This window comes from Psittacula echo (genome assembly GCF_963264785.1).
Source record: "Psittacula echo genome assembly, chromosome: 14".
NCBI classification, from domain to species: domain Eukaryota; kingdom Metazoa; phylum Chordata; class Aves; order Psittaciformes; family Psittacidae; genus Psittacula; species Psittacula echo.
This window is the reverse complement of record NC_137750.1, coordinates 6,669,552-6,681,721: the sequence shown is the minus strand read 5'-3', so window position 1 is coordinate 6,681,721 and position 12,170 is coordinate 6,669,552. Positions and strand designations below refer to the sequence as shown.

Below are 12,170 nucleotides of genomic sequence, written 5' to 3'. Positions count from 1 at the left end.
GTGTGCTGGCTGCTGCAGACCGACCCCGGGGCTCGGGATGGTCCCCACAGGCGATGTCAGTCTGGCCCTGGGCCATGCAATGGCCGAGACCCCGCTCCGAGGGCTGGCAGGGTCCCACTGGCCTGGGCAGGGATGGGGAGCCAGGAGCATGTCCCGTGCCACAGAGCAGGCAGGAGCGGGAGCAGGGTTGGGGCATTCCTATCGGAGCCCCAGGGGATGGAAGGAGAGGGAAAGGGATCACAAGCAAGTTGCAAGAAGCTCCTCTTAACAAAAGTTCCCTTTAAAAGGCAGAGGCTGGTCCCCTGCAACGCCCAGCGCCTCAGCAAAGCGGCTCCGCGCGGGAGCCGAGGCCTCGCACACTTGACACGCTGACGACCGGCAGCTCAGAAAGCACGAGGCTGGATTCCCACCCCGGCACAGTCCCGGAGCCGGGGCTGGAAGGAAGACGTGGTGCCAGGCACTGTGCCCACGCGGTGAGGCCCCTCCGGACACCCCGGCTCGGCCTGTGCCGGCTCCCCCTCCATGCGACGGGCTCGGGGCGAGAGGGGCCCCTCCAGTGTGTCCGTGTGTCCAACCGTGCTCGCCGCGGGCTCCGCCGGGACTCCTTGCGCGGGGCGTGTGGACATTTGGGGCTTTCACGTGGCTGCTGCCGCTTTGCCTTTTTTTTTATTATTTTTTATTTTTGTTGCTTTGCTTTTGATTTTTTTTATTTTTCATTTTTTTGGGGTGTGTGGGTGGATTTTTTGCCCTTCCTGGTCCCAGAAGGAAACAGCCGCGGTTTCACTACAACAGAAACAGAGAGGCAGGTCTTTCACTGGAGCCGCGCGTGGGGCAGCCTGGCCGGGGCCACACGGATGCCATCCCGGCCCCCCCCAGCCCCACACTGCTCCCCAGCCCAGCTCAGCCCTTGAATGTGCAGCAGCCCCTGCTGGCTCCTCTCTTTCCTATGCCCCTCGGGCTGCCATAGGCACTGTGCCCCCCATGCCTGCACAAGCATCCCCTCGGCTTCGCAGGGGGATGAGCCCTCTGCACCCCAGCGAGGGCAGTGCCTGCCCGGGGCTCAGGTCAGGGTGAAGCCACACAAGGACCCCACAACCCCCCAAGCTCTGGGCTCGGGGTGCTACCAGGGCCGAGGGCTGGCCTTGCTCCCCATGAACCCCAGGGATGCAGGGACAGGAGCTGCCCCACGTCCCTGCAGGCAGATGATGCAGGAGACCCAGGCAGGCGGCAGGGTGGAGCAGCTCGAGGTGACCCTAAGGGTTGTGGCCACCGCGGCTCAGGGGAGCCTGGCTGTGCCCCAGCCCCAGCCCGGGCACCCCGTGGTTCCTCCAGAGCCTCGGCCGCGGCTCTGGCGGCCTGGTTTGGTTTGGTGCTAGTGAGCAGTCAGTGTTAGTGGTGGGAGGGGCTGTGTCTGTCTTGCTAGTAGGGAGTGAAGCGGCTGTACCCTCCTCGGTATAGACTAGCCTGCAACATCAAAGATGAAAAAAAAGCCAATCAGTATTTGAGAGAGAGGCAAAGCCCAGGTCTTCCTTTCCTTTCCTTTTCACTTTTTTTTTTTTTTTTTCTTCCAAATGACACCAAATCACTTCTGTCCTTGGGATGTGAGGGGCAGGCAGGGCTGAGGGGGTGCACTGCTGCCTGGGCTCCAGCATGGCTGTGGGTGCTGCCTTGGTGCCGTGCATGGGCAGAGACTGCAGGGAGTCCCCAGCACAGCAGCACTGTGGCCAGGCTGCTCCCACCTCCAGCGACTGCGGAGCCCTTCCCCATACCCATCCCCATTCTGCACATCCCATGGGACAGCAGGGCCACGGCCCCTTGCTACCAGCTGCTTGGGTGCCAAGGAGTGCCGAGGGGTGCTGAGAGGTGCTCGGCAACCTGGCCCCAGCCATGGGGTTAAAAAAAAGGAAGAAAAGGAGTGGTTGGCTTTGAGATCCCACATGTGAGTGGGATTTTTCATCTTTGATGCTGGTTGTGAAGCTAGCTGAGAGCCGTGGGCTGCAGGCACCAGTGCACATGTGTGCTCCCTGGCACAGGGATAAGAAAGGGGATCCTGGTCCCTGGGCAAGGCTTCGGGGGCAGCTGGGCCCCCCAGAAGCAATGCTTGTGTGCAGGACAGCGTGGGGCTGCCACCAGCTGGGGGTACTGGGGCACGTGGGGTGAAGGGTGGGGCTGGGGGTCATCCTCTCTTGTGGCCCTGCTTGTGGACAGAGCCAGGCAGGGGCTGTGCTGCTCCCGCCGCCAGCTCCGGGGTCCTCATCTTACACCCCACATGCAGGGCTGCCCTGCACCCCCTCAGCACCTGCCCCATGCCCCATGGGCTCCCTGGGCCGCAGCTCGCGCCGGGAGGCAAAGAAAGGCCGCGGGGGCTGCTCTTACCATGGTGCCGATGCTGTATGTGGCGGCGGGGCCGATGGTGTGGTGGTACGGGTCTGCCGCTGCATACACTCTGCCATAACTAGGAGCAAACACAGCAGCGGGCGTTAGCGACTGGGGTTGGGGTCCCAGCTCTCACTGCAGCCACCCCTGCCCAGCCACTGCTGAGCCTGGGAGACCCCTGGGATCACCCCACTTCTTCCCTCTGGGAGCCCCAGGGGAGTGCAGGGTCCCAGTTTACAGGACACCCTCATCACCCCTGGCTCCATCCTCACCCCACAGGTAAGGTGCTGGAGTAGGAGCAACGCCCGCGGTGCACGGTGCTTACCTGTCGCTGTACGCTGCCGCCGCTGCCGCAGGCTGGGCGTATCTGTAGGCAGCATAACCCCCCTGCAGGGGAGAGAGACTGCATCAGGGACAGGCAGCACCTTCAGCGGGCTGAGGACCCCCAGACACTGCCCCGGAGCAGCGGTGGGGCCCCATGGGGAGCTGGTGCCACCAAGCACACACCGGCCTCATTCCCATTCCCCAGGGCCTTTCATAAACATTAACCTTAAACAATTAATTTCCAGAGGAGAGAATGTCACCTCCTGATGGCTTTAATGAGGTGCCACGTTAGAGAAATCCTTCAGCTGCCCACCTGAAATATGGCCAATGGCTTCTTAAAGATGGAGGTTAAATGCCGGCGTAAGACAGTGCACCAGCACTCGCTGAGGTTGTAAATCCTTCAGTGCGGGCTCTGCGTGGGGGCTGGCGGGGGGCTCAGGACCCTGCATGGTATCACCCTTTCTGCCATGTCCTGTCCCCATGCACCCGGGGTCCTGCTGCCCTCCCAGGGGCTGGCAGGGGCACAGCCCTCCGCAAAGCCGCCTGGTGCTGTTTGCCCCTGGCCCTGGCACAGGGGCCCCAGCTTGGCCCAGACCTGGCCCAGCAGCACTTACGTAGATCTCAGCTCCGTAGAACCCGTCCTGATAAACGACCCTGCAAATGAGGCGGAGGCGTCAGAACCTGGGCTGTGTCACCGGCACAGAGGGATCGGGGTGATGTGGGGGAGCTGCTTCCAGCAGTGGCCACCCGGGCAGAGTGAGGGCACATCCCGGGCAGACACATGGGGACAGGTCACAGGGATGGAGGAGTCCAGCGCACAATTGCTGTTAGGAGCAGCCACAGCCTGCCGTGGCTATGCCTAGCACAGTGGCTGTGTGTGCACCAGGAGAGCATCCCATTAAACCAGCCGACACTGCTGGAGTTACGGGGTGCAGGAGGCTGGTGAGCACATGGGTCACCCCAAGAGGCAGAAGCCTGGGGGGGGTTCACGTACCCCGAGGCCAGGCTCGTGCTGATGGAGCTGCTGCTCATTCCTGAAGTGAGAGCCCAGCAGTGCCAACACTGATGGCAGCAGAGTTAGAGCAGCGGCAGCAAAGGGACCCCGCACCCCAAGGCAGGTGCCTGCTGTCGCCTGGTACTCACGCTCCGTAGGTGGGGATGGGTGGTGGTGGTGGTGCAGCACGGAACGTGTTGTAGACAGCGCGTCCTCGTCCCCGTAAGTGTGCCCCTCGATAGGCCACGGCCGTCCCCGTGGTGGCGTATGGGAACCCCGTTACTGCAGGAGGGAGGGAGGGAACAAATGTGGGCTTCCCGCAGCAGCTTCCCACAGCACATGTCTGGGACCCCCGCAGTCACCACGGGGCATCCCATGCCATAGCCTGACTCCATACCCTGAGACATGGCCCCATGGGGATGCTGGGGTGAGGGGCAGGGGAATGCTCAGAGCAGTGGTGGGCTCTGACACGGCACAGAGCCAGCATTCAGGTGGATCTGCAGTGGGGTTGGCCCCAACCCACCATTACCTGCGTAGAACTCGGGGCCGTAGACTGCTCCCACCACAGGGTTCAACTTCCAGCCTGTGGGCAGAGAGAGATGGTGAGGCTGGGGGCACCCTCCCCGCAGTGCTCCCCCATCCCCAGCTGGGCTTTGGGGGACCACAGCTCCCACCCCTGTGGTCTCAGGGCCCAGGGTGCCGGGAGGCTGCACCCACCCTGGAAAGGAGCCGCAGCTCCGGCGTTCCTCGCACTGGCCCTTACCATTGGTGTAGGGGTTGGCAACCTTCTTGTTGGTCATGACACGGGCCGTGGCGTTGTTCACCTGCAGAGAGAGTGGATGGGGGCTCAGCGCCTGTGGGCAGTGGGGCTGGCGAGGCTGCGGTCCAGGGCCCGCACTGCTGCACTTGGCGCGATGGTACTGCTTCAGGTGCTGGAGTGAAGGATGCATGGGGAGACATGGGATGAGTCTCTGCCCCAGCTGCCCTGCCTGCTGCAGCACTGCCTGGACCCCTGGCCAGCCCAGGCCTCCTGCACCCAGCACAGGAAGGATGCGTTTGTGCTGCCCTGCTTCCCACCTCCTGGACGCAGCATCCCAGCTCCTGCGCAGCATCCTTCCCTCTCAGGTGCAGGGAGATGGGGACAGCACATGGAGCAGAGAACTCATATCCTCCCTGCAGAGCTTAGGGTGGTTGCATGGTGGGCATGGAGCTGAGCTGGGGTCCACCAGACCCCTCTGTAACTGGCAAAACCCAGCCAGAGCCCTGGCCAGTGCCCCAGCTCTCCCTGCATGTGGAGGCTTTAGCCAATTGCTCTTTGTGCCAAGTGAGGACCTCCCGGCAGCAGGCACACATGCTCCTGTGCCACGCTCATGGACACATGCACGCGGCAGGCAATCCTCCCCTGGGTGACACCCAGAGCCACCCCAAAGCATCCCCTGCCCCAGGCAGGGCGCAGGGGACACAAGCACACGCAGGCATGGCACTAGCACACTTATCTGAGCACCTCAATCTTCCGGCCCTCTACGATGGTGCCATTCAGCTTCTCCCGTGCCCGGTCGGCATCTGTGCTAGTTTCAAAAGTTACAAACCCAAAACCCTGTGAGCAGAGGAGAAAAGGAGAAAGAAAGAGACAGAGAGAGACAGAGAGAGGGTGTGGGGACAGAGAGAGAGAGGGTGTGAATCAGGAGAGCTGGCGCAGGAGAGGAGGCTGCCGCAGTGCAGAGGTGGAGAGCCTGGGCTGGGGTCCCTGCAGGGTCCCTGCTGAGGCCCCAGCATCACCCGTGAGCTGGGAAAAGAGTCTGGGAGGGGGGCACAGAAAGCAGGGAAGATACAACAGAGACATCCACACACAAAGGGGGTAGAGTGAGCAGAGCCCTCCCCTCCCTCCGGGGTTTGGGGTGCAGCATACACGCAGCCCCCCCAGCTGGCACAGGGCAGGGGGACTGGGCTGCCTGAGGTGGGTCCCCCCAAGGTGGGTACCCTGTGCCTGGGTCCCACGGGGCAAGAGAGGAAGGGAGAGCGGGCGCAGGAGCCAGGACCCTCCCCAGGCTCACCATGGCAGCGCTGGCCGCGGGCAGCACCCACCTTGGAGCCCCGCTCGTTGAAAATGATCTCCACGTCCAGGATCTTCCCAAATTGCTGCAATCAGAGAGCAGAGGGTGAGCCCCTGGCCCTGCGCTTCTGGCACAGCAGGGGCAGGGGTTTGCCATGGGGACCAGAGCAGGGGACCAGGCCAGCAGACTCTCGGTGCCTTGCAGGAGAGAGCCCCCAACCCTCCCAAGGCTTTTCCAGGACTTGAGGAGTACCGTGACATGGGACCGCATGACATGGGTACAGGAGTACCACAATCTCAGCCTGCACCGCTCTGAATCCTAGTAAGGGCTGGGAAACAGAGAAGGGGAGGGGGACAATGGGTCTGTATCCCCCACCTCCATGCACGACTTGGTCCAGAAGCCCAGCTGTTTACCAGGGTGCAAATCCTGCACAGCACCAGCCAGCAGCGCCATGAAAGTGCTTGGCATGCCTTGGGCTGGCAGGATGGGCCCTTGGGACAGGGACAATGCATGGTGCAGCACCAAGCAGAGAGCAGGGGAGGGGGGTAGCTGGATGGGGCCGGACTCACCCCAAACATTTGCCGCAGGTCGGGGTCCCGGAATCGAAAGGGGATGTTGGAAACGTGTAACCTCTTGGGCTGCTGCTTGTCTGTGGTATCTGTGGGGTGTAGCTGCTGGCTGTCTGTCTGTGCCGCCTCATCTGTCTGCTGTGGGACACAGCTGGATGTCAACCCCAGTCTTGCCAGCTCCATGTCCCCACAGCAGGGATCAGAACTCCCCTGTGCTTGGCCCCCAGGGACACCCTGGACCCTGTGGTCCCCAAGCTCTGAGCACCCCATGGGTCTCCCTGCAGCCTGGTGAGCTGGGGTGATGCCGGATGGGATCTGCCTGTGGGGAGTCAGGGAATGCCAGCCTGGGAACCAGCCACCAGCCCTGCCTGCACTTCCCCGACTCAGCCAGTGCTGTCAGCGGCATCAGGGCATCACCCACCCCATGAATGGTGCAGAGACCTGGGGGGCTGAGCGCTGGGGGGGGCTCAGGGAGCAACCCCTGGGGAGAGGGAGCCCTGGGAGAGGGCAGGGAGTGACCCATAACAGAGAGCACTGAGTGGCCTTACAGTGGCCTCTCCTCTAGTCACCCCAGTAGCATTGGTGCCTGGGCGCTGTGACCACTGCACGCTGGGGTTCCTGGGGTGGGGGTGCCAGACCCACACAGGGGCTGCTGTGGTCGGGTTGGGAACTGCTCAGCTCAGCGCTTTCCTGGCTGAGCTGCATTACAACCCCGTAATTGAAGCTATCTGGTGGGAAGGCAGCCAAGCAGGTAGATTACAAGTGATTAGAAATGATGGGGGGGGCTGCGAGGCAGAGAGCCGGCAGAAACAGCACCCAGCCCGGCACCCGAGGGACCACAGCGGGGCTGGCACCACTGCCTTACCGGTACCGGCTGTGTCCCGGCTATGGACTGTGTGCTGGCGTCGGTGCCCGGCTGCTCGGCGTGGCTCTGTGCTGGTGTGTAGAGGGTCATGGCGTGCTCCGGTACTGTGCTTTGCCCCGAGTAGTCCGGCGTGGGGTGCGGGTGCGGCGGCGCGTACTCTGCGGGGATCCCGTTCTGAGGGGGCGGGGGGTACTGGGCCGGGGGGTAGGGCTGAGCCATTGCGTCCGGCGGAGCCGTGGCGTCCTGGTTACCCTGCCAAGACAGCGGCACCGGCCCCTTACCCGCTGCTGTCCCTGGGGTGCCACCTGCCGGGGGGGTCCCGGTCCCGCAGCCAGACCAGGCCCCCAGCCCCACTATGCCCCAGCCTTTGGTGTCCTCCCCAAGCCTCGGGCTGTCTCTGTGCCGCGGCAGCTATTGGGTCTCATTGCCACAGCTGAGCTCCCATCCTTTCCCGCTCCAGGGTCCTGCCTGCCCAGTGCACCGGCCTTGGGCAGCAGGAGGATGGAGCCTCCCTCCATGGGGCTTAACTAGGGGAGCCCACACATCACCCTCTCCTCTGGGAAGGAAACCAGGACAGTCCTTGCTTTGGAGTCCAACATGGGGACAAGCAAAGCCAGGCCAGGCTGGCAACATCACTCTGGAAGGCTGCAGAGCATCAGCACCCACTGGCAGCAAACCCAATGTCCTGGTGATGGTGGTAGCACCAAAGGGGAGTAGGGTTGGAGGGAGGGGACCAGGGAGGATGTTGATAGCCTCTTGGCAAACACAGGCAGGGATCAATTAACTGCTAATTATTTAATTAGGCCCTTTGCTCTAACACAGCTGGCTCGGCTGCCCTGGTCAAACAGGGTGAGCTGCACTCATGCCATGGGGTGAGGCAATGAATCCATTGCCTGCTGGGGTACAGAGGGGGGCTGCCAGCCTGTGCCTCACACCCACCATCCATCAATCCTCACAGCATGCAGCCAAGTGTTCCCCTCCCTTGCACACGTGTGTGCTGCACCCACTGCCACACACAAACACCCTCTGCCACACACAGACACCCTCTGCAGAACACGGCAGCAGCCCCTCGGATGCTTTACTGCCTCCATGGCAGCCTCTCACCCATGAAATACATCTGTGGCTCAGCCGGTGCAGACAAGCTCCTTAATTGTGTGTGTGGCCGATTTATGGAGCACAAGGACACAGGGGGCAGAGGAGGGAGCACTGCCAGGCACCGCCGCAGCCGGCAGGGCCATCACACCAGCAAGGGAGGCAGCGGAGCCCACGCTGGGGCCATGCTGGGGGCCACATGTGAACCCAGTGTGAACAACCCCGCTACGGATCTGCAAGTCACTGGCAGACTCCCGCCAGCGCCGTCCGTGCTGACTCAGCTGCTCGGGAACGCGCCAGCCAGATGCTCCTGCCAGCATGGCCAGGGGTGCTGGTGCTGCCGATGCTGTAAGAACCCCATCCCTGGTGCTGCCCGTGAGCCAGGACAATGCCTGCACCGCAGCGCAAACCCACCTTGCGGGCTGGAGGGTTCCGTCCTGCACCCAGCCTGTCCCTGGCACCTGAGCCTACTCCTGGGAGCAGGCAGACACTGAGTTCCCAGTCACACTCCCAGTGCCCGACCCTAGCCTCCTGCACGGATGGAGCCAGGAGCAGCCTGCAGCACTCCTGCATGCTCTGCTCCAGGTGGACACTCATCCTCTCTATCACCACAGCTGGGACCAACCACCATCGCAGCAGGAATGGGCACTGATGCCCCAGCAGGAAGAGCCAGCAGGCAAGGGGACACAGATGGGTGCTAGGCAGGGACTGTCCCCACGTACCCAGGCCTTAGTCCCCGCTGGCTCCTTGCCATCCTGCCCCGACAGCCACGCTCAATATCTCTTATTAACTGAGGCTGTCGCAGTGCTTGTCTGCCCAAGTATTATTTCATTCAGGGACCATTAGGTTCCCCTGTTCTGCTACTTGCTGTCGCTGGGGCTGCTGGTGCTGCAGAAGCGCAGAACTATGGCTCCTGGTGCCTCCCTCCACCAGTACTGCCCATCCATCCCCAGGGCTGCTGGGCTGGGTGGCAGGGGGGTGCCAGGGATGAGGAGGGTGATGGCGACAGGTTTGGCTGTGCAATACCCATTGAAATCACAGGGAAAGGGCTGCTGCTCGCTCTGCACCCTGCACTGCCTGTGTCCTCCCCTCCTGCTGAGGAGCCCAGGGACAGGGGAGCCCCATCCATCCAGCTGCTCCCCAGACCCAGCCCTGGAGTGCAGAGCTGGCAGCACCCTGAGGTCCCCTGCATGGTGCCCCCTATCCCCGCTCACAGCTCAGCACCACATCACCAGCCCTGCGCAGTGGCTGCCGCAGCAGGTAGGGGGTAGATATCATCTTTAGCTGATTAAATGTCCCTCATTAACGAGTTTCTTTAATTAATGAAGTTTTTGTGTTTGCTCCACTTGCTTTCTCCTCACTGCACTCTGCCTCCTCAGCACAATCCAGGCCATTTCCTTTCAAGTCATTTGGCGCGTGGGGCCAGTTCCTGCCGACGCCGCACTTTGGTGATTGCGCCTGTCAGCTTGGGGCTGCCGGCGCCATTCCAACACTTGCTCCTTCTTAAGAAAACAAGGCACCTGCAGCCCCGTGTCTGAGCAATCAGCAAAGCACAGAGCACCTGTGCTAAACACAGGGCACCCGCTGGCCCCAGCACCCTGCGATGAACCAGCACAGCTCACCCACGGTGGGCATCCTGCCGGCATGGGGCAAAGGTGCAGGGTGCGACCTCCTCTGGCTTACCAACCACTCATGAGCCACTGCCACCTCCTGCCACCCACTTCTGGCCATAGACAGGCAGTGTGGTGGCCCCATGGCCCCCGAGGCAAGCCAGCAAGCTATGCTGTGCTCAGCCAGCGCTGCTGTTGCAGGGGTGGCACTGCATGGTGCCCTCACAGCACCACTCAGTATGGCACATACACAGCCGGGCTGGAAGCCACTGTGCTGAGCCCTGGAGCAGTGGGGAGGGGGCACAGCCCTGTCACCAGACACCTCCCCACTGCCAGCGTGAAGAGAGTCCCTGACAGCAGCACACACCAAGGAGCCCACAGCCGTGGGTGTCCGGGCAGCAAAGGAACAAGGACTCAGCCCAGCTCTGGTCCCTAATGCCTCCCACTGGGAACCAGCCATGTGCCAAGGGGTGCAGCACGGAGCTGGGGTCCTGACCCCATCACAGCATCCAAGGAGGACACCAAGATGCTTCTCCAAGCTGCACAGCCTCAGCAGGCAGCACATCCTGCAGGGCGGCTGCTTGCTGCTGCAACAGGTCTGCAGCACGGTGCTGTGGTGGGACCCACTGTGCCTGCAGCAGGACCCAGAGCTGTGACAGGGAGGCTGATGGGAGCATCCACTCTGCCGCTCGCTGCCTTGGAGAAGGGCAATGTAGCAGTGCCCTGTGGCACAGATGGCCTTGGCAAAGCCCTGGCAGCTGCAGAAGGGTCCTCACATGGCCACACGTGCCCCCCCGGCACCCAGGGACCATGGGCCATGCCCAGCACAGCTCATCTGTGTGACAGCCACAATGTCCCTTCTTCGATCCAGCTGCTTGCTCATGCTAATGACTATCAACATGAAACAGGGGCCGTGAAGGGGAAGAAAATTACTCCCTGAAAAGGAATTGACTGATCCCTGTCATTTCTCAAGGAATCACTGACCTGTGAATATTTCATTACCCAAAATGCTGCGCCATCCATACAAAGCAGTGCCTGGCCCCGAGCGGGCTCCAGCCACAGAGCCCCAGGCTGCAGCGTGGGGTCGGGGTGCTCGGGTTGGGGACCTCCGGATTCCAGGAGGTACAAGCCCTGCGTGCCACAGGGGACAGCAGCGGTTGCTTCTCCTCCTCTCCAGAACAGGGCCATTGCAGCTCCATGGAACTGGGGAGGGACAGTGGGGGAATCGCCCCCGCAGGAAGGAGCCGTGAAGGGAGGTGAGGAGCTGCAGAGGCCGGAGGTAGCAGCCGCTGTGCTTAATGTCTTCATTAAGGAGGAGGCAGGGAGGGGTGGGAGCCTGCTAATGGCATCTGCCAGTGATGCTCAAGTGGGAAGCTCAGCAAAGAGCAGCAGGGCTGGAGAGAACAGGCAGGACCCGAGGGGCAGGATTGATGGTGCAAGAGGAGGAGGAACGGGGGAAGGCAGGGCAGCCTGCTGGCATGGGAAAAAGACCATTTGCTGGGCTGCCACACACTGTCCCAGCACCTTCTGCCCCCTTTTCCTTGCTGCTCCTGTCCCCCAGCAGAGCCCAGCGGCCAGTGCACTGCCAGGGCTGGACACTGCTTCCCTCCGCCTGCAGGAGCCCAGGACATGGTGGCCATGCAAAGCCCATCAGGAGCAGGGATGAGATGCCAGCCAAGGCAGCAGGCACAGCCCATGTCCCATTGTCACGGGGCCAGGGGGAGCAGGGTCCGGCCCCAGCTTCCGGCTCCACCAGCTGGAAACTTCGAAGCTGAGGCCACATGAAATATTCATGAAGTAAATGGTGCAATTTCATCTGCATTCAGCCAACTTCATGTATATTTCAGAGTATTATGAAATGATAATGTTGTGTAACCGAGGCGAGACGGGGGTGCTGGGGGGGCTCCCAGCCACACCCCCACGTGCTCACGGCTGACACGGTGCAGGTACCTGTGACGGAGATGGGACAGGATCAGGCCCACAGCGAGCAGGAGAACACACAGCGCTGCTCCATCCCAGCACTGCCAGTGGTGCCAGGGCTCACCCACAGCAGCTCCCGGCCCCGAGCAGACACTGCCGATGGCACAGCCAGGCCACCCCCGTCACAGCTCTTCTCACCGCAGCGGCACAGCCCTACTGTGCCCAGTGCTGGCCAGGATTCCCAGCAACGCGTGGTTCCCATAGGCCACCAAACGGTTTGGGATGGGCGGACACACGAGGCACAAGCTCAGCTGCAAAGCACAGGGATGGTGACAGGCTGGAGAGGACTCAAATCCTCACAGCATC

The 12,170-nt window shown here is 62.3% G+C and overlaps 1 protein-coding gene across 1 annotated transcript; it reads right to left on the bottom strand.

Annotated features, from left to right (window-relative positions):
• Nucleotides 1-1,301: 1,301 nt before the first annotated feature.
• RBFOX3 (RNA binding fox-1 homolog 3) lies at nt 1,302-7,416 on the bottom strand. The gene is made up of 11 exons (XM_080629391.1): nt 7,183-7,416; nt 6,318-6,455; nt 5,780-5,833; nt 5,199-5,291; nt 4,458-4,518; nt 4,224-4,277; nt 3,844-3,976; nt 3,315-3,354; nt 2,702-2,763; nt 2,377-2,455; nt 1,302-1,464 (listed from the first exon to the last, which is right to left on the bottom strand). Exons 1-11 carry the CDS (start codon nt 7,399-7,401, stop codon nt 1,420-1,422), a joined length of 978 nt encoding a protein of 325 aa, XP_080485517.1. The 5' UTR covers nt 7,402-7,416; the 3' UTR covers nt 1,302-1,419.
• Nucleotides 7,417-12,170: the final 4,754 nt, after the last annotated feature.

Bases quoted from the DNA above. Each gene is read 5' to 3' on its own strand.
- RBFOX3 (XM_080629391.1), bottom strand. From the start codon at position 7,401: ATGGCTCAGCCCTACCCCCCGGCCCAGTACCCCCCGCCCCCTCAGAAC. The intron at 5,834-6,317 runs GTGAGTCCGGCC...CTCTGATTGCAG, and splicing joins ACCTGCGGCAAATGTTTGGG to CAATTTGGGAAGATCCTGGA. The intron at 5,292-5,779 runs GTGGGTGCTGCC...CTCTGCTCACAG, and splicing joins TCAACGAGCGGGGCTCCAAG to GGTTTTGGGTTTGTAACTTT.